General features: G+C 38.1%; 1 protein-coding gene across 4 annotated transcripts in view; it reads left to right on the top strand.

Moving 5' to 3' along the window:
* KYNU (kynureninase) overlaps nucleotides 1–24109 on the top strand; it is a 119816-nt gene that overhangs the window by 21914 nt on the left and 73793 nt on the right. For all 4 annotated transcript variants that reach the window (XM_087950080.1, XM_026673517.2, XM_087950082.1 and 1 more), the window contains exon 3: nucleotides 5085–5205. In XM_087950080.1, coding sequence (XP_087806206.1) covers nucleotides 5085–5205 — 121 coding nt within the window. The remainder of the gene's footprint in view (nucleotides 1–5084; nucleotides 5206–24109) is intronic.

The following is a 24109-nucleotide window of genomic DNA, read 5'->3' as shown; positions in this document are numbered from 1 at the left end:
AAATTTTGGGCTCCCTTGTGGTTGTGAGTTGACGATTACCTGCAGATATATTTATGTTTATATTCTTTCTGAAATTGCCTAAAAACATTTTGAAGTTTGTATTTTGACTTAAATCTATAATACCTATTGTATTGTCTACCTGTGAATTTTTAAAATAATACTTTGAAAACAATGAACTGGTTGATTTAAGTGACTCGTGGTCTGTAACAGTGACTGATGCACTCTGATGTCTTCTAAACATCTTTGTTGCAGAGATGCAGAAGACAAAAATCAATTAAAATGAATGGAATGAGAATTGACATAGATTATGATGATAGCTTAGTACAAGTTATTCAAGTTTCTAAGAAAAAGGTAATAAATTGATTTATATGAGGAGATATTGTTCCAAGTTGATTTTTCAATTTTTTTTAACTCAAAAATAAGAAAGGAAAAAACATTCTTGATATTTTGTATATGTTTTAATACTCAACTGCTATTTTATGCCATGAGATTGAGCAAATAAAAAAATGAGTTTTTAACTCACTACCTACTCTAATGCTTGGTTGAGATTTAAGAGTCTTGATGAAATTTATTATTCTGAATCTCAAAATATTTGTTGCTCAAAATCTCTATAGACTTCATTATTATCCTCTAAAATAACAAAGGATTGTGGACATAACCAATTTAGAAGTGTTAACAATATTTACCTCTCTATGATTTTTTGTTTTTATAAGGATGCTGATTAAAAACAACAGAAAAAGCTGGTATTATATATTAGATTGAAATGTTTGTGTGTTCTAAATTTTCTAAAGCCTTTAAAGCTTTAATTAAGAACTTAGTAGTCTTTTATACATGGCAGATGCATTAGCAGTTGAGTTAAAAGCAGTATCACAAAAACCTACTTTGAAATGCTTTGCAATTATTTAATCTGTTTTCCCACAGCCCTAAAATGAAATTGCTTTAGTATTCTGTTGTATTTATATAATAAGGTTTTTATGTAAATTTTAATAGATTTTTTTTTCAAGCTGTCTACTTCTACACATTTGAGTACAAGCTATCAGTGGCAGATACATGCGAAAACATGAGCTTCCAATAAATGAAGCATTGTCCCTCATGACCCTGATACAGAAAATAGTAGAGTAAGGAATGAAATGAGATGAAACAGGCTAATCACCTCTTCTTATGTTTAATTAAAGCACATGACGTTATGGCTTCAGGCGTTCCTTCCCATAGCAGAATGGAGTCAGCTAGCAATTGCATTTCTCCTTCCTCACAGCTTCTCAACTAATTTGTTCCCAAGAAACCTTTCGGAATAGATTTGAAAGGGGCATGCAAAGAGAATGAAAGAGTAAAAACTTGTGTGGATGGATATCTGTTTATCTAACATGGGATTCCAGGCAGGGGTAGGCTTCAAAATTTTTAGCAAAGGGTTCTCTGCCCAGTTGCTGGGTGGGTGTGGCCATGGTGGGCATCACCTAGTCAACCTCCTGCACCACTGGGGGGGGAGCGTTCTTGCCCTTGCTGGGCTCCGGAAGCTTTCCTCGAGCCTCCAGGAGGGTGAAAATGGCCTCCATGGGCCCATTTCCGGCCTTTCCGAACTCCAGGAACCCATTTTTCACCCTCCTCAAGCCTCCCTGTGTACCCTGCACTTATCTGCATCCAAAATGTGCCATGTGGAGACTCTTGAGAGTGGGCAGGGCCGGTCAGTGGGATTTGGGGGTTCTCCAAACTGCGCAAAGTCTTACCCCTGCAAATCCCCAGCAGCCCACCCCTGATTTCAGTCCATATTTTATGCCCCCACAGTTTTTTTCCCTCCCATTGAGTGAAAATTCTTTGCAGCCTATCACCTTACTGATGTAATACCATGGCAAGAGGAAGAAAATAAACATATGTATTTGATTTTAATATTTTTTGTGTGAGCAGAGATCTAATATCTTCTAGAAGTCATCAAAAGTTGTACTAATTTTATTACATTAATGGAAACCTGAATCTTATCAATTTATTTATTTAATTTATATCCCTCTTTTATTATTTTTATAAACAACACAAGGTGGCAAATATAAATAATGCTCCTTCCTCCTCTTATTTCCCCCACAACAGCAACCCTGTGAGGTGGGTTGGGCTGAGACAGAGTAACTGCTCAAAGTTACCCAGCAGGCTAAAGTGGGACTTGAATTCATGGTCTCCTCCCAGTTTCTAGGCTGATGCCTTAACCACTAGACCCAACTGGTCTCATTTTTTTTTAAAAAAATGCTTATATTTCTATTTATCATAACCAAAATACATGGCTGCTCATAGCTTCCTTCAGGAGTAAAGACCAGAGCTGACATTTTATTATAGGTTGGATAGCTGATTTAGATATCCATATTTTGGGGAGCTTGTTTTTGGGAAGACACTGCTGGCTGAACATGGAGCATCATGTAACTTTTTTCATATTGTTTTCTATTTTGTAAATGTTGCTGTAATCATAATAGATTATATTTTAGGTACAATGATGTTTGTACGGTATTGACTGAAAAATATTAACACTCTACTGTTCAGATAACAGACTGTTGAGGATGAAAAGAACATCGTGTATCATGTAAGCTATTGATTCCTAAATGCTAACATTCATTCCCTGCACATATATTTTCAAACATATTTACAGCTGGGGAAGAAAAAAGAAATTTTAGTAAAGAAAACTAATTGTTTTAGAATTGCCTATCAATAAATATACTTTCAAAGCTAATTAGGAAGCTAAAGACTCATCTGATGATTAAAATATGTAAAATAACATGAACATAAATTCTGTGTTAATATGTTATTACAGCTTGATATTCACAATATCTAACCCTGTTGACATTCCAGAAATCTCTTAAAACATGGATGTTCCAGCAGTTTTAGGTATCCCATGGAAATAGGGAGCTCATAAGATGGTTAAACTGTGTGTGGTATGCTGGTCAATACTTCCACAGTATTTCTTATATTTGTGTTTGGTGATTTTTAGGCTTTTTAAAAACTGCTTTATTGTCCCCTACCCAATTCCACATTTGTAAGATGAGTGGCTAAATAAATTTGATAAATAAATAACAAAAATGAAATATTTTTATGGATATTTGAGTCACATTCCACTTTATCTAACCCATTTCTGTTAAAAATCACTTAATAGCTGAAATGCTATGAGGGTGTTTCTCTACATGTCCATTTAGCATAAGACATATCAAACTTTGATCATATAGGGATTATTTTCTTCTACAGAAAAAGAGACGAGGGCAGGAATAATTTCTCTGACCAGTAATATCCTCTATTCATTGCAGAAGTCCCTCTAAAATTTATCAACCCATGAGCAAGTTAGCCAGATTAATATAGGTGTATAACATTCTCAGAAGAACAGTAGCATCTGGTACATTTTAATGATGCTCAAGTAATACCTATACATTAAATGTGGATTCTTTGAACTAAACTAGCATACCGTTTGTAATTCTTAAACTGATTTTGAAGCTAATTTTCCAAATTAGACATTTAATAATCAGTCATAGATACCTAGAGAACCAGTTTAGCTAGAGACCAGTTTAGCGGTCTCTAGCTAAAAAGCAGGAGACCATGAGTTCCAGTCCAGCCTTAGCCAGGAAAAACCACCTGGGTGACCCTGGGTCGATTGCTCTCAGGCCAATTCAACTCACAGGGTTGTTGTTGTGGGGAAAATAGGAAGAAGGTGTGTAGGGTAAATTTGCTGCCTTGAGTTATTTGTGAAAATAATAAAAGCAGGAAATAAACAAAATAAATAAATAATACAAAGTCAGACATGGGCAGTCTATGGGCATGCCATATTCCTAATTGCTTTATAATATTTGTCACTAACCATGAATGAGTAATGAGTACCAATGAAATTATATATCCTGTTGCCTAGATTACAGCACTTTTAATGTCATACTTATACCTCAGATCCACAAAGTGTGTTTCTATTGTCCATGGTGTTTATATTTTATAGGCGTTGAAAATTCATGCTGGTTTGAAAGGGGAGTCAGGGAGTAAAGGGGGTGCTAGAATTATTATCTAAAAATATGTAGTTATTATAAAAATGAAATGGCAAAAAGTCTTGACATTTCCATATGGACCTCTAACATATTTGTTCTCTCATTATATAGTGTGTTTTGCATAGCTGTGTATTCAAATTTAAGGACCTTATCTTCTGTGATATTCACATTTTGAAAATTATTTGAAAGAAAAAGAGACACTGTTTTCATTATTCAGTTCATTATGGCAACACAATCTTTCTTCAAGACTGAAAAAACACAGATACACTTAAATGAATATTGGACGGAGTTGTTTTCCAATCTCCGAAGCATGTCTTTTAAATAATTTTTGAAGCATGCACAATACTTTATGTCTAGTATGTTGTTGATGCAGATCAAAATTCTTGCATAATGATTCGTAACAGAAGAAATAAGTTTCACAAATGGAACTCCTTCATGGCATCATAGAATTGGAAAGGTCAACAGAACTCATTCAGTTCAATATTCAGTGTGGAATCTGCTAAGAAAACGGAATATAACACTTTATGAGGCAATCTGCAAAAATTCTAATATAGATCTTGAATCTAATTCCCCATAATATTAGCCCACTGATTCTGGTTTTATCTTGTTGAGCAACAGGATTGAAATAGCTTTAGAAATCTGAAGACTACTGTTATTGCTCCTTAGTCTTCTTGTCTGTCCAGGTAAACATATAGCAATAGCATTTAGACTTATATAGCATTTAGACTTATATACTTCACAGCCCTCTCTAAGTGGTTTACAGAGCTAGCCTATTGCCCCCAACAATGTGGGTCCTCATTTTACCAACCTCGGAAGGATAGTATAATCAATGTTAACATATATGTCTTTGGTAAACATATAACTTAGAACTGACTGACATCTTTGTGTCTTTTAATGAAGAGAATTTTGGCAATGTCACAAATGCTTTTTGCTCTATGTACCAAAGGCCCATAATAGGAGAATAATCTTTTGGTAAACATATGTTAATGTCTTCGGTTATAGATGAATCTGTCATTTTTCATATTTGTTTCAAACAGATAAGAACAGTAGTGCTCTTTTAATGGCGTTCTTGTATTGTTTTCCCTTCAGCCAATCCAACTTTAGTGAAGGAGGATGAAAACTGCATCTACCTTGCTGGACACTCTCTTGGTCTTCAGCCAAAGAAAATTAAAACTTATTTGGATGAAGAACTTGACAAGTGGGCTAAAGTGTGAGTAGTTCTCTCAGGTACAATACAGTGAATATGTCTGTTTGAGAGCAATGTATTGAAGATGAATAAGAGAATATTCTATTAAATATTCTCTTTTCTAGGAAGACTACCACAGTATCCTAAAAGAATATTACTTTAAAAGATCTGAATTATTTTATTTATTTATATTCTTTTTATTATTCTAAATAATAAAACATCAAGCACACCAGAAGTGGTATTCAGCAGGCTCTGACCAGTTCTGGAGAACCACTAGCGGAAATTTTGAGTAGTTCAGAGAACTGGCAAAAACCACCTCTGACTGGAGAATTTATAGTATCCTTCCCCTGCCACGCCCACCAAGCCACGGCCACAGAACTGGTATTAAAAAAAATTGAATTTCACCACTGAAGCACATACAATACTCCTTCCTCCTATTTTCCTTACTACAACAACCCTGTGAGGTGAATTGGATTGAGAGAGAATGACGAGTCCAAAGTCACCCAGCTGGTTTTTCATGCGTGAGGTGGGACTAAAACTCACTGTCTCCTAATTTCTAGCCTGGTGCTTTCACTACTATAATATAGGAAAATGAAACAATTGCGGTAAGTTTTTTTTACATAACTTCCATTTGGTTAGATTATTTGAAGAGTACAATCAAAATTTCAATGACTGCAATTTAAATAATTAGGTCCTATATATGCTTACCCACTAGTAGTTCTGACTGTTCAACTGAAATTACAATTATGTGAGTGAGTATAGGACCTTGATCTATTTTATTATAGAAGTTAGGACTACATTGTTGAACCTTTATCCTGGTTGTGTGATTCAAATCCTCATATTATATATTTTAGTCTCCAGTCTTTATCATATATTTCCTTAAAATACTGTTTTCTCTTTTAAAGAGCAATCCATACAAAATGGTGTTTTTTCTGGACTGTGTATCTTGGCATTTGCTTTCTTACTCCTAGACCAATTTGAGTGGGACAAGATCTTTGCAGCTACAGGCTTTTGCCAAGGCATGTAATTTCTGGTTTTGAGATTTTAAAATTTACGTTTTATAACATGAACCAGATTAGGTCTGAACTTTTGACTGATTCAGAATTTAGTAGAGTATCAATCCAGAAAAGTGTATACATTAATATTTGGAATTTTGCTATGATTGGTAAGATCTTTTTTGTGTTCCATGTTGCCCAACTTAATTTTCTTATTCTATTTTTAAGAAACACCCAAAACCAGCAGTAATTATTTCACTATATCATCAAGTGCATTATATCATTACATTTTTGATTGTTTAAAATTGTAAGACTGTTTTCACATGAAATAAAATTAGCAGAACATTAAGGTATCTTCAACATTAAAATAAAAATATGCTCAAGTTGAAGATAAAGATTTAAAAATAATGTATGATCCTCAATAACCCATTTACAAACATGCTATATAGAAATGTAGCAGTCCAAAATCAAACTTGAACAAAAAAGAGATGAGAATTATTTTGCTTGGTTTGATTTTTTTTGATTACTATTTTATGAAATTCACATACATGAAAATATTATTCTGTCTTTACACATTTCTAAATTTGAGGATGAAGTTCTCTGTTTAAATATGCATATAAAAATCTATACATTGTGGAAATTTAAAAAAAAAGATATTTTAAGGAAAAGTTCTTGCAAAGTGAATATGTTCTGAAAAATGTCTAAAGAAATAAGCACGTTTCTGTGCATGTCAAAAGTTATAATTTTTGTCTATATTTAAAAAGAAAAGGAACAAAAAATTATGTTCATACCAGATGGAGCAAAATTAGGAATGAAAACCATAAATGTTAAGAGGAAAAAAAGATGAACCTGTCTACTAATACCAAAATGTGTTATTTTACATTGTTCTTGGTAAATAAGCTGAGGAAATAATCCATAGCCATTTCTTCAATCATCACAATTCCAGAGATTTTATTTCTGCCTTTTATTTTGAGTAGAAGAACTTTGTAAGCTTAGTTTTTAATCCATTAATCAAGCTGTTGATTATTACATTGTATTAAAGCTGCTATCTTGTACACATAGGAAAATAATTCTTATTGAATTCAGTGGAACTCAACTGTTTTACTATAAGTTTTCTGGTCAGTGACCAAAATAAAATGATTGACCGAGTACTATAAGTCTGAAAAACAATGCTTATGCAGTTTTTCTTTAAAGCAGAAAATCAAAGTCAATAAAAGTGTCATGGCTCCATTTAAAATCATTGTGAGGGAAAGAAAGGGTGAAGGAGAACATTTTAACTTTAAGTCATATTCTTCTCTGTATTAATCTAGCGTAACTCTGCACTTTGCCAGCCACTTAAAAAATGCAGTCTTATCTATTTTTCTGTGATTATCATAGCAGATCAAAGCAATTGCTAACTTCACCGAAGAGGTAAAAGTTAAATAGCTCTTTCCTCCATTCATACGAGACCTGCAGAAGTAATATTTAATCTTCTATAACTTGCTATTTCATTAGTTGATTTTTCCATGCATGAGTCATGATAACAAAAGGATTTGAGGATGAAAAAAATATATTTACCATTTGTTGAAGATAGAGCAGTTGTCCAAATGTGATTCACAATAATACAAGGTATTTGTGTCGGAAGCAGTGAAGGATGTGGCAACATCACCTTTGGTTCAAAACTTTGTAGAATACTTTGTAGAATATAGAGGACTATTTTGTAGCCATACAATTCTGCCTGTGAGAAAGTTGTTAATTAAAAAAAAATTACAAATCAAATAATCAAAGGGTCTTTACCCTTGGCATGATTCATATGGCAGGTGCAGGTACCTTTGTTGGACCCCCTACATTAGTTTCTTATTGGCAAATCTCACAGGTTTTGAAGTCCTTCTCTGACTCTTGTGAGGTTTTGTATAAAAATGCCAAAATCTGACAAGATATAAAAAAGAGTATATTTGGAAAACGGCGGAAATAGGAAGAAGGAGAAAAAGAACAGGTGGAAAGAACGGTATTGTACACATGGAATTCCAAACAAAAACACTCAAAGTAGGCTAAGACATCAAAAGTCAGGATGATTCAGAATGAAAGCAAAGTCATGCATTTTTAGATATTGGAGATAAGTGAAACTCAGCCTTTTAATATTTTCTTCCCCAGTAATTTGATATCTTCATTTCAGGTAACAGTAGATTAATAAGAAAATATGACAAGAACAAAAATGGCAACTTGTTAATGCCTAAATTTATGGGCATTCTCAGCTAAGTATAACAGAACAACAAAGAGTTGGAAGGGACCTTGGAGGTCATCTAGTCCAACCCCCTGCTAAAGCAGGAGACCCTATACCATTTCAGACAAATGGTGTCCAATGTCTTCCTAAAAACTTCCGGTGTTAGAAGTCAGGATGATGAGCTTCATATCCATTTCTTCAATTATTAGGAATCCAGTAACTACATCTATCTGTTTATGGAGATTTTCAGTCATCTACATCATGGTTGTCCCAAAGATAGTTCCCCCCCCAAAAAAAAAAAAAAAAAAAAGCAACTGGACTTTATGTTTCTGTGAAGAAGCTTTTTGGATGAGCAACAAAACGACTTCAGGGAAAAACAAAGTCCAGCTGCCTTTTGAAAAACCCCTTTGGGACTCTATGTCTACCTTTTGTTTGCTTTGAATATAGCAGCACTGCTGTGTTGTTATTTGGCCCTTTAGAATGGAGGAAGGTACGAAAAACAAGTCATTTTTTCTTCAGAAATGAAGATCATTAAAACAAACAAACAAAGAATGATTTCTCAACACTTTAAAAAGTGGTACTCTCTACATGACCAGTACAACAAATAGCCCAAGGATTGTTTGCCAAGCACTCTTGTACAGCCCATCTTTTTTTTGTTTAAGGGAAATTTAGAGCCGTTGCTGCTACCACTGCTGCCCCAAAAAACACTCTGCCAAGCATCTCAGCCCTTGCCATCATCTCTATCACTTTTGCTATTCTGCCAATCACAGAACAGCTGGTCAACAATCTAAGTAATTCCTTATCATACATAATAATGTTTAATTTCTCAGTGTGGCCGTTCCTCTCTGTCAAGTCATGCCAGCCTATACATTTTTACCTTTTATCTGGAGAGGAAAAAAACATACATGGAAAACTATGTCCTTTTAAAATCTCATGCTGGAGATGTAAACAATTTTTTTCAGCCAGATCTTCTGTCCTATAAGTTGTGTCTTACTCTTAGGAATGTAAGGATATAAAAGTTATTTGCAATAGCCAGAATCATTGGCAATTTATTTCTGTTTAAGAAAACATTGCACATTTAGTTATAAAGACATGGGCAGCTATAATGAGCCTCGGTGGCGCAGTGGTTAGAGTTCAGAACTGCAAGCTACTCCTACTGCAATTTGGCAGATCAAATCCCACCAGGCTCAAGGTTGACTCAGCCTTCCATCCTTCCGAGGTGGGTAAAATGAGGACCCAAATTGTTGGGGGTAATATGCTGACTCTCTAAACTGCTTTGAGAGGGCTGTAAAAGCACTATAAAGCGGTATATAAGTCTTAAGTGCTATTGCTATTTCTCTAAAAGGGGGTACTATCCACTGAAAAAAATGGATCCAGCAGAAAAGCACCCATTTGTTGATTTCCAGTTACAGCCTGAAGGAAGTAGAAGATTCTGACTCCAGTTATGCTTCCAAATTAGTTGGAAGTGATAGACAGTTTTCTGAATGGTTGAATCAACTCCAAAATCTGTACCCATCCCAAATTTGCACTTATAGAAACTAGCAGATAAACATTAAAGTCATATAAGCACAATTCAGTTTCAAATATATCTTGCCAAACATAAATTCAGAAGGAGAATGTTGTGTGAAAAGAGGGAGAACATTGTGTGAAAATAACAGGTATGTTCCAGATAGTATTATTTTAGAGAGCCTAAAGAAAAGTAAATGTCAAAATCGGGCCAAGCCAAAAGAGGACAGTTAGAGAAAAGCAAGTTATATTTAGAAATGTCACCACACAAATCCAGCACAAATCCAAAAAGTGGAGGTCTAAAGGCCTGAAAAAAAATGTATTGGGAATATTTTGCTTCTGAGTTAACAAACAGTAAGAAAAGTTTGAGATTGGCTGTTCTTCATCTTCTTTTGAATGAATTATGGCTTGTCGTTTTACAATTTGAAGCAGAAAAACTGCTGTTGTGAGGATAAGCCACAGAAGCAAATAAATGTTTATTACATTTTGGATCTCTTTATAAATTGGATCTGCCTTTAATGAATGTTGTTGTATGACATTGTTTATTTTGTTTATTTCATTTTTTTTAATACTGGAAATGTTTTGACAGAGAATTGGAATTTTATAAGTGGAATAATAGATTTGAAAGGGACCTTAGAGATCAGTTCAGTTAAATTACTGCTGACATATGACCATCTAGCCCAGGGGTGGGCAAACTACGGCCCACGGGCCACATCCGGCCCGTTGGTCTGTCCAATGCGGCCCGCCCCTGAAAAAAAAATCGCTGGGCGTGGCATAATTGCCCTGTGCCGCGTGGCCCCCAAAGCTGCAAAACAGTGCGGAGCGATCTAGGGGTAGGAAAGAAAAGAAATTTGCAAAGGCCTCAGCTGGGAGTTCGAAATCACCTTCGAGTGCGACCTCTCCGAAGGTGAGTCCCCGCCGATCCCCCTTTTTTTTCCGGGGCTTCCAGGCTTAAACTTTGCAAAGGCAAAGCTTGCAGGCTGGAGCGTCTTCCCGCCGAGGAGCGGGAAGAGTTCTGCCCGGCGGGCGGGGCGGGCTGCTTAAACTTTGCTCGGGTGGCACTTTAAAAGCCTGCTCCCAGCACCCGAGCAACTTCCCAGCAACTTTCAGCTTCATTTTAACTCGCGGGCGCTCGCGCCTGGCCCCAAGCCGCGCCGCCTGGTGGGCAGGCGGGCTGCTTGGAGGAGGCGACCCGGTGGTGCTCCGGGCTTCCCCTCCGCCGTGCGGCTCGGGCGAGGCGTGAGCGCCCGCGAGTTAAACGAAGCCGAAAGTTGCTGGGAAGTTGCTCCGTTTTCCGGGCTTTGCAAAGGCAAAGTTTGCAGGCTGGAGAGTCTTCCCGCCGAGGAGCGGAAGGGTTCTGCCCGGTGGGCGGGCGGGCTGCATGGAGCGGGCTGCCGTGCGGCTTGGGCGAGGCGCGAGCGCCCGCGAGTTAAAACGAAGCCGGAAGTTGCTGGGAAGTTGTTCGGGTGCTGGGAGCAGGCTTTTAAAGTGCCGCCCGAGGTAAGTTTAAGCAGCCCGCCCCGCCCATCGGGCGGAACCCTTCCCGCTCCTTGGCGGGAAGACGCTCCAGCCTGCAAACTTTGCTTTTGCAAAGCCCTGGAAAACGGAGCAACTTCCCAGCAACTTTCGGCTTCGTTTTAACTCGCGGGCGCTCGCGCCTGGCGGAGGGGAAGCCCGGAGCCTCCTCCAAGCAGCCTGCCCGCCCGCCCGCCGGGCTTCCCTTCCGCCGCGCGGCTCGGGGCCAGGCGTGAGCGCCCGCGAGTTAAAAGGAAGCTGAAAGTTGCTGGGAAGTTGCTCGGATTTCCGGGGCTTCCAGGCTTAAACTTTGCTCGGGCGGCACTTTAAAAGCCTGCTCCCAGCACCCGAGCAACTTCCCAGCAACTTTCGGCTTCCTTTTAACTCGCGGGCGCTTGCGCCTGGCCCCGAGCCGCGCGGCAGAGGGGAAGCCCGGTGGGCGGGCAGGCTGCTTGGAGGAGGCGACCTGGCGGTGCTCCGGCAGCAGCAAAGAGGCAGTTTCGCCCGGGCTCTGCTCAGGTGTCCGGCTGGGGCTGTCAGGAGTTGCTACCGCCGGCGCAGCTCGTGCGGCTCCAGTCCTGCGTTGCCTTGGGAAGGAAAAGGCAAAACCAGGAGCCGCTGAGCCTGAGCCTCCGGTGCCGCTGCTCCCGTTGCAAAGCACCGCTGCGGCTCTTCCTTTTTGCCTTTCCCTTCCCGAGGCAACGCGGGACTGGAGCCGCGCGGAGCCGCACCGGCGGTAGCAACTCCTGACTCAGAGGGCCTCCGAGGGGAGGGGAGCCTCCGAGGGGAGGGGAAGGAGGAGAAGAGGGGGGGAAAGGGGGGGGGCGATTCCCAAAAAATCTTGTGCTGACCCGGCCTGTCTGTCAAATTTTAAAAGTCAATGCGGCCCCCGAGCCAAAAAGTTTGCCCACCCCTGATCTAGCCTTTGCTTGAACACCTTTTAACAAAAGAGACTTCATGGAATAGTGTGTTCCACTTCCTGGCAGCTTGTATAGTCAAAAAATATCTAGCCTGACCTCGCTTCCTTGTAATCATGCCTTCTAGAGTCTAGACAATGGAGAGTAATTCCATTCTCTTTTCTGTGTGATAACCCTTTAGATACTGGTATTTGAAGATTCTTATTGTACCTCCCATCAGTTGTTCTTTTCCACAAGTTAAATCTAGTCAGATCCTTTAATCTTTCCTCATAGAATTTGGCTTTTAGACCCTTCAACATCTTAGAAGCTCTCCTCTCAGCATGCTCCAATTTGCTAAGCTAACTGAAGACTTTGTCCATGAAGACATCAAGTAGGCAGATTGGTATTTTCCTGGGATCTCCTCCTTCCCCATTTTGATGATGGTGACATTTGCTCTCCTCCAGTCTTCTGAGATCATACTGGCCCTCAAAGCTTTTTTCCCTTTTGCATTCAGTCACGTCAGAATCTCAGAGACTGTCTACCCAATCCCTGTAATTTTCTGGGCAAGGTCTTTCAGAAGTGGTTTGCCATTGTCTCCTTCCTAGGGCTGAGATAAAATGACTAGCCCCAAATCACCCAGCTAGCTTTGTGTCTAACACTGGACTAGAACTCATGGTCTCCTGGTTTCTAGCCTAATGCCTTAACCACTACACCAAACTGGCTCTTTCAAAGGTTACTAAAAGTGATTTTGCAATTATATCCACTAATTCCTTCAGTGCCCTGGCTTATATGACCCTGGAGCCTTGAATACATTTAAATTAGCTTAATTCTCTCTGAGTCTTTCCTTATCTATCCTAAACTACAAGTTTTATTCCCCCAGAGAGGAATGGTCTGCTATATCAGGTTCTATTTTCCCTCTGAGAGAAGACAGACTGAGCTATCATACTAGACCTACACTTTCATTTGGCTTTCCTTTCACTTAAAATACTTTCCCCAAATCTTTATTGTTATTTTTGACATCTCTTGCAACTCACCTTATTCTGAATGTGGCATAACTTTCAGCTGTATTTGGGGAGCATTGAGGAAGTGGGGACTAACCTTAACCTATATATGTGATGGTGATGTAGGCTGAATTTAGATATGATTTATTAATTTGATTAATCAGTGTAGCTGCTTATCTCAAATAGATGACCCTGGGCAGCAAACAGGATTAAAACACAAAAACAATGCTGTTAGGGATAACATTGGTTACCTAACTTAGTTTGGGTAAAAATAATATATATAAACTATATTAGTGAGTTTAAGTGTATGTATCACTTTAAACTGTAAACCAAGTATTTTGGGTGCGGTTGTAAAATCACCATAAGAGGGAGCAAGAGAGCTCACTGTTTGCCGGCTTTTACTGGAATGCTGACAATGATGGATTGATGGTGATAACTGCGTGTTTGCTGAGAGAAGAAAAGGGGTTTGATTTTTCTTCATATCTCTGACTGCAAAAGAGATATATCACTGGACTGATTGATTGTAAGTTTAATGAACTCTTTTTCGACACTGGACTTTGCAAATTGAATAACCCCCGGACTGACTGAACTTAGTGTATGACATATGGACTGTTTGACTATGCTATAACTCTTGCTGGAATAAAAACTATTTAACTTGCACAGTGTATCTGTCTTACTGAGTGTAAGCTACAACAACGTTTTTATCTCACATATCTGCCTGTCTGCTAGACTGCCGTTGCACGTTCTGCTAGGGTGTATATCCCTAACAAATGCAACAAAATATTTAAAAAAACTCAACAGAATTCTTTAAAAATCTGTGCTTGAGACTCAGGAAGAAACGATGATTTAAATTTTCAGTTTGATGGGATTGGATGATGAATTGTGCATAAAAATGGAGATACTTTCACTTTTCAACTGAATTTGAACTATTTGAGTGGTTCACATAGTCTGTCCTTACTATCCTTTCTTTTTCCTTTTTTTCTTTTGTCTTGTCTCTGTGACAGCACCAGAAGTGTGAGGTTAGGGTTATAGCTTCAGAGGGATGGGGGGAGGCTTTGAGAGGCCTGGTGCAGATCTCATTTGAGTTGGGGCAGGTGCTGCAGTATGGTGCAAAGTTGCTATGATCTAGGAGGGTATTGGCTTGGGAGACTCCAGCCTACTGCCCACTAGTGCGTGCAAACCTTCTGTATCCCAGGAGGCCTTCATCTGCTACCTGGCCCACTGGGCCTGGAAAGCCTCGGAGACATAGTCAGGTGGGGGCAGTTGCAACTTCTCTATGGTTGTAAGAATAGGTGGACTGCCAATTGCCCCAATTTTCATCATTTCACTGGGGGACACTGCAGTGGACTTATCTTTGGACACAGTGTAAGTCTCTTCAATTGGCATTGTTCTAATTTTGAGAATATTTTTATGAATTTTTGTCTGAATATGACTGATTAACTGTAGCCAAAGATAAGGGGGAAAAAAAACCAAAACATTGTGGTTTCCCCCTCACCCCCCAAAATAGTTGCCAGGTGTTATTATTGAAGTGACTTTGGTGCCCTTTCCTGTTTCTTAGCTTGCTGTTTCCAGTGCTGTCACAGCATTCTGTGCTAACTTAGAAGAAAACTTAACAGCCATGAAACCATTTATTTGAGGCAGAAGTGGCACAGCTTATTTCTATCACAAGCCTCTAACTGCATGACATATTGTTAGCTTTGCCCAGCCAGGAAAAGAAACAACTTGAATTAGCAAGCAAGAGGCAGGTAGGCAGAAATAATACTGATTCGTGTTAGGCTTGTCTGAGAATTGTAGTGAAGGAACTCTTACAACTCTCTGCCTCACATTTTAATAGATTGTGACTTCAGCCAAGCAGGAGCCAAGCATCAAAAATGCTTTTTGGTAGGTTATGTCCCTGGGATGCTAAATATTAGGATGAATTTAGTTTTTCTTAGCAGACTAAACTATAATTGGAATGTATCTTCCAAAAAGGGGTCCTTGAAACTCTCTGAGCTTGGTTGTTTTCTCATAGATGTTTTATTACCCAAGCTAGGTAACAACATCAGTGCTGGTGAAGAGTGGGATTTGCTCTTAGTTTAAACTATCTAACCATTTCCTCCCCTTCTCTTTTGCCTTCGGTCTTTCTCAGCATCAGGGTCTTTTCCAATGAGTTCTCTCTTCACATTAGGTGGCCAAGGTATTTGAGCTCCAGCTTCAGTATCTGTCCTTCCAAAAACAGTCAAGTTTAATTTAATTTTAGAAACTCCTTGCAGTCTAAGGGACTCTCTCAAGAATTTTCTCCAGCACCATAATTCAAAAATATTAACTCTTTCGTGTTCAGGTTTCCTTACAGCCATACATTACTACTGGAAAAACCATAGCTTTGAGTATAATTACAGCCTAATATATAGATATTTAATAAAAACAAAAATCTGAATTGTCCTTTGGTAACACTAGTCGTCATGCTGGCTCAGAAAATTCAGCTTTTTTTGCTAGATACTGTGACTGTCTCTTATGGGAAATTATACAATCCTTAAAGCCTTGGATCATCCTTTCAGAGAGATTTCCCTACCAGATTCCTTAACACCTTCTAGTGTATTGCCTTCATTGGAAAAGTTGGGATACACCCAGAGATGTATCTTCCTCAAAAATAGTCCATGTTGCACTGTCAAATATCAGCACAGGAAATTTTTTATGATATTTCTATTATGTCATGAACTGGTTTATGATAATTTTATGTTATGCTTTATATGATTTGCCAAATTTTAGCTCTACAGGAATCATAGGTCCCGGGTTTTGGATGCATTCTGCAAGCTAGCTCATTTGATGTACCTTGGTTCAAAATGTTTTGTCCTATGGTGCACTGTTTTGGTAGTATAGTAGCAAACTCATAACCCACTGGGTCATCATTTCAGATATATTTCCTTACTTAAACAGAGAAAGAAAATGACCCCGGATAGGCATAAAAACAGTGGGAATGGAAAAGGCTTCTGACTTCCTACTGGCTTCCCAATTGACTTTTCTTGTAGGAAACCGGTAGGGAGCATTGGAAATGGCGATCACATGATTGTGACAGACTGTAGCAGGGTAGCAGTACTGAAACAGTCACAACTTTTCCAAATTTAAATCCCACAGGAGTTACAGGTCATGGGATTTGGGGTAAACTCTCCCAGTTAGCTCATTTGAGATAGATTGATTCAAAAATTGTTTCTCTATGGTGCACAGTTTTGCCCAACTGAATGTTACAAAAATCAAGCATATATGAGTTGTTGTAGTATGAATAAATTCATATTTATTCAGGACTGTCTTTGTTTCCAAGGGAGCCTCATTTCAGTTTTGTTATAAAAGTTATATGAATGATATGAAATACACCTGAGACTTATGAAAAGCCAGTATTGAGCTATGGGTCTCATATGACTCAGTATAAGCCATATGGGTATGCTTCAAAAATAATAATCAGGTATTTGACAAGACCAATAATCTACATTTGGGGATCAGGAATCTTTGGTCCTCCAGATGATGCTAAATATTTTGCAGCATCTCTAACCAACATGGCCAATGGAGTGGAATGCTGGGAGTTGTAGTTCAATAGCCGCTGGAGGACTTGAACTTCTTTATCCCTCATTCAAGCAACTGTATTAATTCTATTTAATGTACCTTGGTGCAACTAATACTAATTTAATAGTTCACTCTTATAATTAAATCAGAATAATTGTAGTAATTACATCAGAAAATTATATATTATTTTCTGAAATTCGAAGAGTGGAATGTCAAGAATAAAATTACCCTTAGAAATTATTGCCACCAGTGCTTATTATATTTAGGAGTAAGGTGACATAGTGTGTGAAGATATAAATTCTCTTTTGCAGAAAACCATGCTTTTACGGTCAAAATGTAAAATACATTGCGGTATCAGCAAAAACCTTGGGCTAGCTTGTGATTTCAATAGAAGATTCCAAGATTATGCCTTAAATACCATGTATTAGTATTCTCTTGCTCTTCCTTTCCTTCTCCCTCCCTCCGCCCTCTCTCTTTCCCTCCCTCTTCTCCTCTCTCTCTCTCACACACACACAAATGAAAACTGAAGGTTGAATCGTGTAAATATAAACATAATTAATACTTCCTTGTCATATTGTATTATGCTTTGAATATTCATATTTTGTTCTTTCAAAAATAGAAAATTCTGTTGTTCTTGGCTCATACCACATTGTCATGATAACCTGGAAAAAATAGTTTTGAAATTGTGAAGTACAATTTCAAGTGGGTAGAAATGGATTTCACCAGCTAAATTGAAAGCAAATACAAAAAGGAGGGGAAAATATGAAGAATAGCCTTTAACTGCCATTTCATTCTATAATTTTAACTCATAAATTCTCTTAGAATGTTTAAGTTTTCTTTCAGTTGCATCTGCATTTATATGAGAGATAACTATACAAACTAACAAGAAAACAAAGAATTTAATATAAAAAGTTATTCTGAAGATCTAGTTCCCCCTGTCTTTTAAATTATTCTCAGTGTATTAATGTCATGCTGGATGTAGACAAGGACTGGGGAACATTTCCAGCACATAGCTTCTTGTCATTTAATTCTGAAAACACATAAAAAATATTATTTCATGCCTCCATAAAATGTTTACTTGGCTTTTATTTACCCAAAATATGCCTACTCCTGACAGAGATGTTTTCCTTGATCTTCTTTTTGTGCCATAGCCAAAGCAACTGAAAATCCTGGTCTATGATTTGCCACTATCAGATGTAAAGAATTGATACAATTTGGTCTGATCCCTGTGAATTTTTAGATGTTATTAGCAGTGATGTAAATTTGGAAGAAAATTGCGACAAAGCAATATGGATCTCCTGCACTGGACTGAAGGGTCTGTCCTTATAACCAGCTTATTTTATTCTTCTTAAAATCTCCAGAGCAGTGTTTGTCAACCTTGGCAACTTTAAGATCTGTGGACTTCATCTCCCAGAATTTCCCAGCCAGCCATGCTGGGAAAATTTCACTGAATCCAATGACAATGATTTTTGGAGGCCCAGATGGTGTTTGAATGTGGGCTCTGAAAAGATGCTTTTACATATTCTGGATATAAATATATTAATAACTCAGACTTCCTTCCCTTTGATTTTTAGATTGGTTTCTATTACAGTGACATCATAACTTCATAGACAGTTTGCAAAAGTGCTGTCAAATGACCTGTCTCCCTCCCCCCCCCCCAACTTCTATATAGGATGATCATTTGGAAAAATGAATCTAGGATTGCTAAGAATACATTCAGTTTTCAGTTTTCTTCTTTTAAAAAAGTATGAAATTTAGAGACTGGATTGCTGGAAAGAGCACTGTAACTAAGCAGGGGGATTTTGTTGGGAAGACCACAAAATAACAGGAAAGTTTAATAGTGGATGTAGACGGAAATTTTCTGCAGCAAAAGAGGACTAAAATTAGCTTAAAAGTCAATCACAGTAGAGGTGGTATTCAGCAGGTTCTGACCAGTTCTGGAGAACCGGTAGCAGAAATTTTGAGTAGTTCAGAGAACCGGCAAATACCACCTCTGACTGGAGACTTTACAGTATCCTTCCCCTGCCACGCCCACCAAGCCACACCCACAGAATCGGTAGTGAAAAAAATTGAATCCCATCATTGAATCACAGCAATATTAAGTGTCGGAGAATGTTGCTTTTTCAATAAAATTTTATTCCTGCACTTAAAAGTCCGGTTCAATTTAACTCCCTGCTCACGTCACCAACTTTTCTCGGCAAGCAAATTGAGAAAATCAGTCCAAGCGCTCTTTTAATTATTTAAAAATCCATGTCTTCTTTCGAAGGAGCATTTTCCAATGGTTTTCTTTTCTCTTTTGTCTACCCTGACTGGATTGGCCTGTGGGTTCTTAAAAGACCTGACAGAAATTCATTTTAAGACACTGCTTCATATTTTCCCCTTATATTAAAAAGCATTAAAGTGAAAACAGATCAAACAGATAATCAGAGTTGGAAGGGACCTTGTAGGTCATCTAGTCCAACCCCCCGCCCAAGCGGGAGACCCTATACCATTTCTGACAAATGGCAGTCCAATCTCGAAAGTCTCAAGTGATGGCGCTCCCACAACTTCTGAGGGCAAGCTGTTCCATTGGTTGATTGTTCTGTCAGAAAGTCTCTCCTTATTTCCAGGTTAAATCTCTCCTTGTTCAGTTTCCATCCATTATTCCTTGTCTGGCCTACAGGCGCTTTAGAAAACAGCTTGACCTCCTTCCTCCCTGTGGCAGCCCTTCAAATATTGGAAGACCCCTATCATGTCTCCCCTGGTCCTTCTCTTTACTAGACTATCCAAGCCCAGTTCCTGCAACCGTTCCTTGTATGTTTTAGTCTCCAGCCCCCTAATCATCCTGGTTGCTCTTCTCTGTACTTTTTCTAGAGTCTCAACATCTTTTTTATAATGTGGTGAACAAAACTGGATGCAGTACTCTAGGTGTGGTCTTACTAAGGCTTTATAGAGTGGTATTAGTACTTCCCTTGATCTTGATTGTTTCCCTCTGTTAATACAACTTAGGATTGCATTAGCTTTTTTGGCTGCTGCTGCACACTGCTGACTCATATTTAGCTGGTTGTCCACTAAGACTCCAAGATCCCTCTCACAGTTACTGCTATTGAGCCTGGTTTCACCCAGTCCATATGTGTACTTTTGGTTTTTCTTCCCTAAGTGTAGGACTAAGCTGGGGTACTTCATGAATAACAAGTAAATGAATTACATTACACTCCATTGTGAATTCCACCCCATGGATATGCTTGGATGCAGCAAAGTAATTCATTGGATATAGCAGCACATATGATTAGTGAGGTCAGATGTGGGGTGAATTATATGAGGCAATTGGGTAGAACTAGAAAAACAATGGTTTATCGAGAGAACAAAGACAGTATTCTGTGACTATGCTTTCTTTCTACAAAATTAAATTTATGGATTTATCTTACATTGGCCTTGCAAGTCTATGGTTGCTTCTAGTACCTTCTTCAAGATTTCTCAACTTTCCTTGAATTTCTGAATATTTTATGACTGAGGAATTACTGTTTCTTAAATCTCTGGGAAGGTAATTAGAAAGGGGATGATTTGTTTGTTCTCAACACTGCCACATTTTGGGCCATTTAGATTGCAAAGTGAGAGCATCTTTCTTCTATATTCAGTGCATCAAATGTAGATATATAGATTTTCAGGTAATAATTTGGGCTTAATTTGTGTGTGCACGGATCCATCTCTAACTCTACTTATTTTCTAAATTTGAAATTGAAAAACGGAAGGATTTTGGCAGCATTCTTTTTTCTCATTTTCTCATTTCTCGAGCTAGCTGGTGACTTTTCTCTCTGACTAGTAAAACATCTGATCTTCTACCTTCAGCATCGCCAAGAACTTTACACGTTGGATAAACACATTTTAATTCTGTCTTTTGCATATTTTTCTGAATCATGTCCCAACATCTCTCTTCAGCAAAAGTCGTTATTGACCTCCAACCAATATCTCTTCAGCAGTGCAAACATTTTCCAATCTAATTCACCTTTATCAATCTGTACCATTCTTATTAAAACCATATATTTTTACCTATTTACTACAGTTTAGTTGGTAATTATTGCTTCTATTCCAAATCTCCTTTTGTCTACTTCCAAGAGTCTTTTCTAATGATTTTTGTCCCAGGGCCCTACTTTCATCACCCCATTTACTGCCCCTCCTTTTTCTTCTTCTGCTTACCTTACCAAATATATTTTGTGTCTGTTTTTCCTACCAGCAAAAGCTAACATAAATTAGCATCAAACTTTGGTTTGAGTCTCTTCATTGATGGCTAGATGCATATAGGATGAGCCATCAAAAGCCATGAAAATTGCAGTTGTGTCCATTCCCTCCCCTTTCTTCTGTAGCAACTTTGGGGATGGCACTGAAAACTCAATTCTAGACATTTTCTGGAGAAAATGCTATCTCAAACATCGATCAACCTTGTTGACAATATTTCGGAATGAACCTATGCCCAGAATTTTGTAAAGGAGAAATAAGAATTACTAACAGATGGTTAGGATGTATTTGTTTCAACTACTTGTCCACACTTGGGGGAAGAATTCTGATCCAATATTTTCCCAGACACAAATTTGTGAAATTATTTAGAACTGTGCTTGTTTTTGTGAAATGTGTGAGAAAGCTGGGTACTTGCATATTTCTTTTTCTGGAAAATATTTTGCATATTCAAGAAAACAAAACAACCCAGAAAAGAAAACTCCAGGACTCCCCCCGCCCCCTTCCAATATATGCTTTTCTTCCTGAAACAATCATTTCTCCATGTGTAGATTTATGGACAAGCTTAATATGACAATATTTTAGGGAAAAGATAATGTCTAACATTTCCACAGTATTAATCAATCCCAACTAAACGTTTAGACATTCATGTCAGGTTTCCAAGTGATGAAATCCATTTAAAAAGAAAAGTACAAAGTCCATCTTCAAAAAAGATTTCTTTTATTTAAGAAAGCATCAAATTGGCAAAGTCCGTGGTAATTCCAGATCTGACACAACCGGGAATTACCCCACAATATTACAAGTTAGAAACAACCCCGAAAAGTCAGATTCTCCAATAGAAGTAATTCAACGTTGCTTGATGTCATAAATCTCCACCTCAAGGGACCCAAACAAGGACAGCTTGTTTCCCATGGGAAGGAAGATCACCTAGCCAAAACACTCTCTTTATCTCCACTCCTCCCCCCTTAGGAATGTGGCAAACCCGAAATCCTTCCCCCCATGAGTGCCACAGAGAAAGTAAGAAAAAGAATATATATTACACCTAACTAAAATGACTACACATATGTCAATACCTGGCTTGACAATTCAGTTATGCACACACAGGGCTAAATGCATGCATTCACATCCTATACCCAGTGTCTTCAAGTTTGTGGCACTTTGCAAAAAAATTTGTTTATTGCAGAGATTTGAAAGGCAGTTGTAAGGATGTCTGCCCTAGCAGAAACCAGGTCTCATTGTCTTATCTTTTGAGCTCTTTATACTAAACTTTGAAAAATATTTGTAACAAACTGTGTTTGTAGAACGATTGGGCAGCATGTATGCCTATCTCTCCCAAATCTGTTTACTCCTTTGTATAACCAGGCAAATGCTTATACAGTTTTCAATTTCCTGGTCATTAGCATTTTGTTTTAAAATTTTTCCCACTTATTTGTTGTAAGAGCATTTTCCCATTGTGGCCATTTATTTAGAATTCTATCATTTTCATCTCCTACACACAGAGAGAATTTCTAGCATTTTGTGTTCTCCCAACTGCCCAAACTCTTTTTACGCTAGTTTTTTTTCTTGATGGTCCTTCTATACCTATCCATCTGACCAGATACATTTTGACACCAAGGGTATTTCATCATGTTCTGAAAAATGCTAACTATTGATAATACTAATAGCTGTTTAATCCTATGCAGAGTTACACATGGGTGAATGTATTGATTTCCATGGATTTAGACATCTTAACAGAGGGATTGGACTCTCTTTCTGAAGTATAGGTTGATTTAATTATGATGTTCTTCATGTGAAATAGCAGTAGATAATTTTATTGTGGAACATAGCTCAAAATTGCATATTATACTGTGTGATTTGGCTGTCAATCTCCTGCACTGATGTCATCCATGCATGATTCTGGCATTGAGACCATTAGTTTTATCAAGAAAAAAAAAGCAATGTAAAAGTTGGAGAAATATGACTGACTGAGATTTCTAACTGTTAGTCTGTTTTAAAGCCTGAATTCTTTAGGGTTCAGACAGACCTTAATAAAATATTATTTTATTCATCTTTTTGTGTGCTTGTTCTTCCATCATTCTTGCCAGAGCGCTGTCCTATGGGGAGAGAAAAAATCCCAATTCCCTTGTGTTTTATAAATAATCTCTGGATTTTGACAATAGAGATTTGAGACATTGCAATGCTTTGTACAAAATTAGTGTCCTGAATTCAAGGTCTGAAGCCCGGCCTCCACAGATCTTCAAAAGAACAAAAGTTTGAAATACTACCGTGTTTCTCATATAATAAGGCCGGGTCTTATTTTTTTTTGAGCCCTGAAAAAATGGCTAGGCCGTCTTTTTGGGGTGACTTAATTTCCCCCCTTGCATCTTCGGGCGGGCGGGCGGCGACGGCTTGGATGTTGACCTCGGCGTTGGTGGGGCATTTTGTATCAGGGTCAACGAAGGCAGCACCATATCCGGTGTGCAACAAAAGAACTTCCTAACGGCAAGCCCCCACCATTCCCCCATTTCGCATGTTCTAATATAGGGCTTAATTTGGGGGAGGGGCTTAATTTCATTTCATGCCTATAAAACATGCTGGGACTTCCTATTGGGGGAGGCCATATTGTTGGAGAAACAGGGTATATATAAAGTGGAAGGCAATGATTATTTTTAATGAAGTTAAATTTAATGGAAATAAAATCATGCTCAGTTTTTGTCATGATGCACCACACTATTTTCTTTTAACCCAGATCACTTTTTGAAAATCAAATACTATTCTCAGACCAGAAAAAGGGGTTCATGAATCTAGATTATATATGTAGCACCAAACCAACAATAAAAAAGAGTCCATTCATTAAACTGACTTCTCAAATTTTTACCTGAATAATCCTGTTTGTGCTGTGAGTTTTTATTATATACATTTCAATTTATATGCCTAGGTTCCAAGGTCCAACATGCTAAGTATTAGGAATTCAATATCTTTTGAAACATTTACTATCTTTGATTCTGAGTATTTCTATGGGAGACAAGACCTGTTCAAAGATTTTGTTTCCCACTGAGAAGCTTTTGACTATCCAGAATCACA

The sequence above is a fragment of the Notechis scutatus genome, chromosome 1 (genome assembly GCF_049901735.1).
Source record: "Notechis scutatus isolate UNSWTSFEM ecotype Mainland chromosome 1, rNotScu1.2, whole genome shotgun sequence".
Taxonomy (NCBI): Eukaryota; Metazoa; Chordata; class Lepidosauria; order Squamata; family Elapidae; genus Notechis; species Notechis scutatus.
The sequence above is the reverse complement of the archived record's forward strand: the minus strand, read 5'-3'. Positions and strand labels throughout refer to the sequence as shown.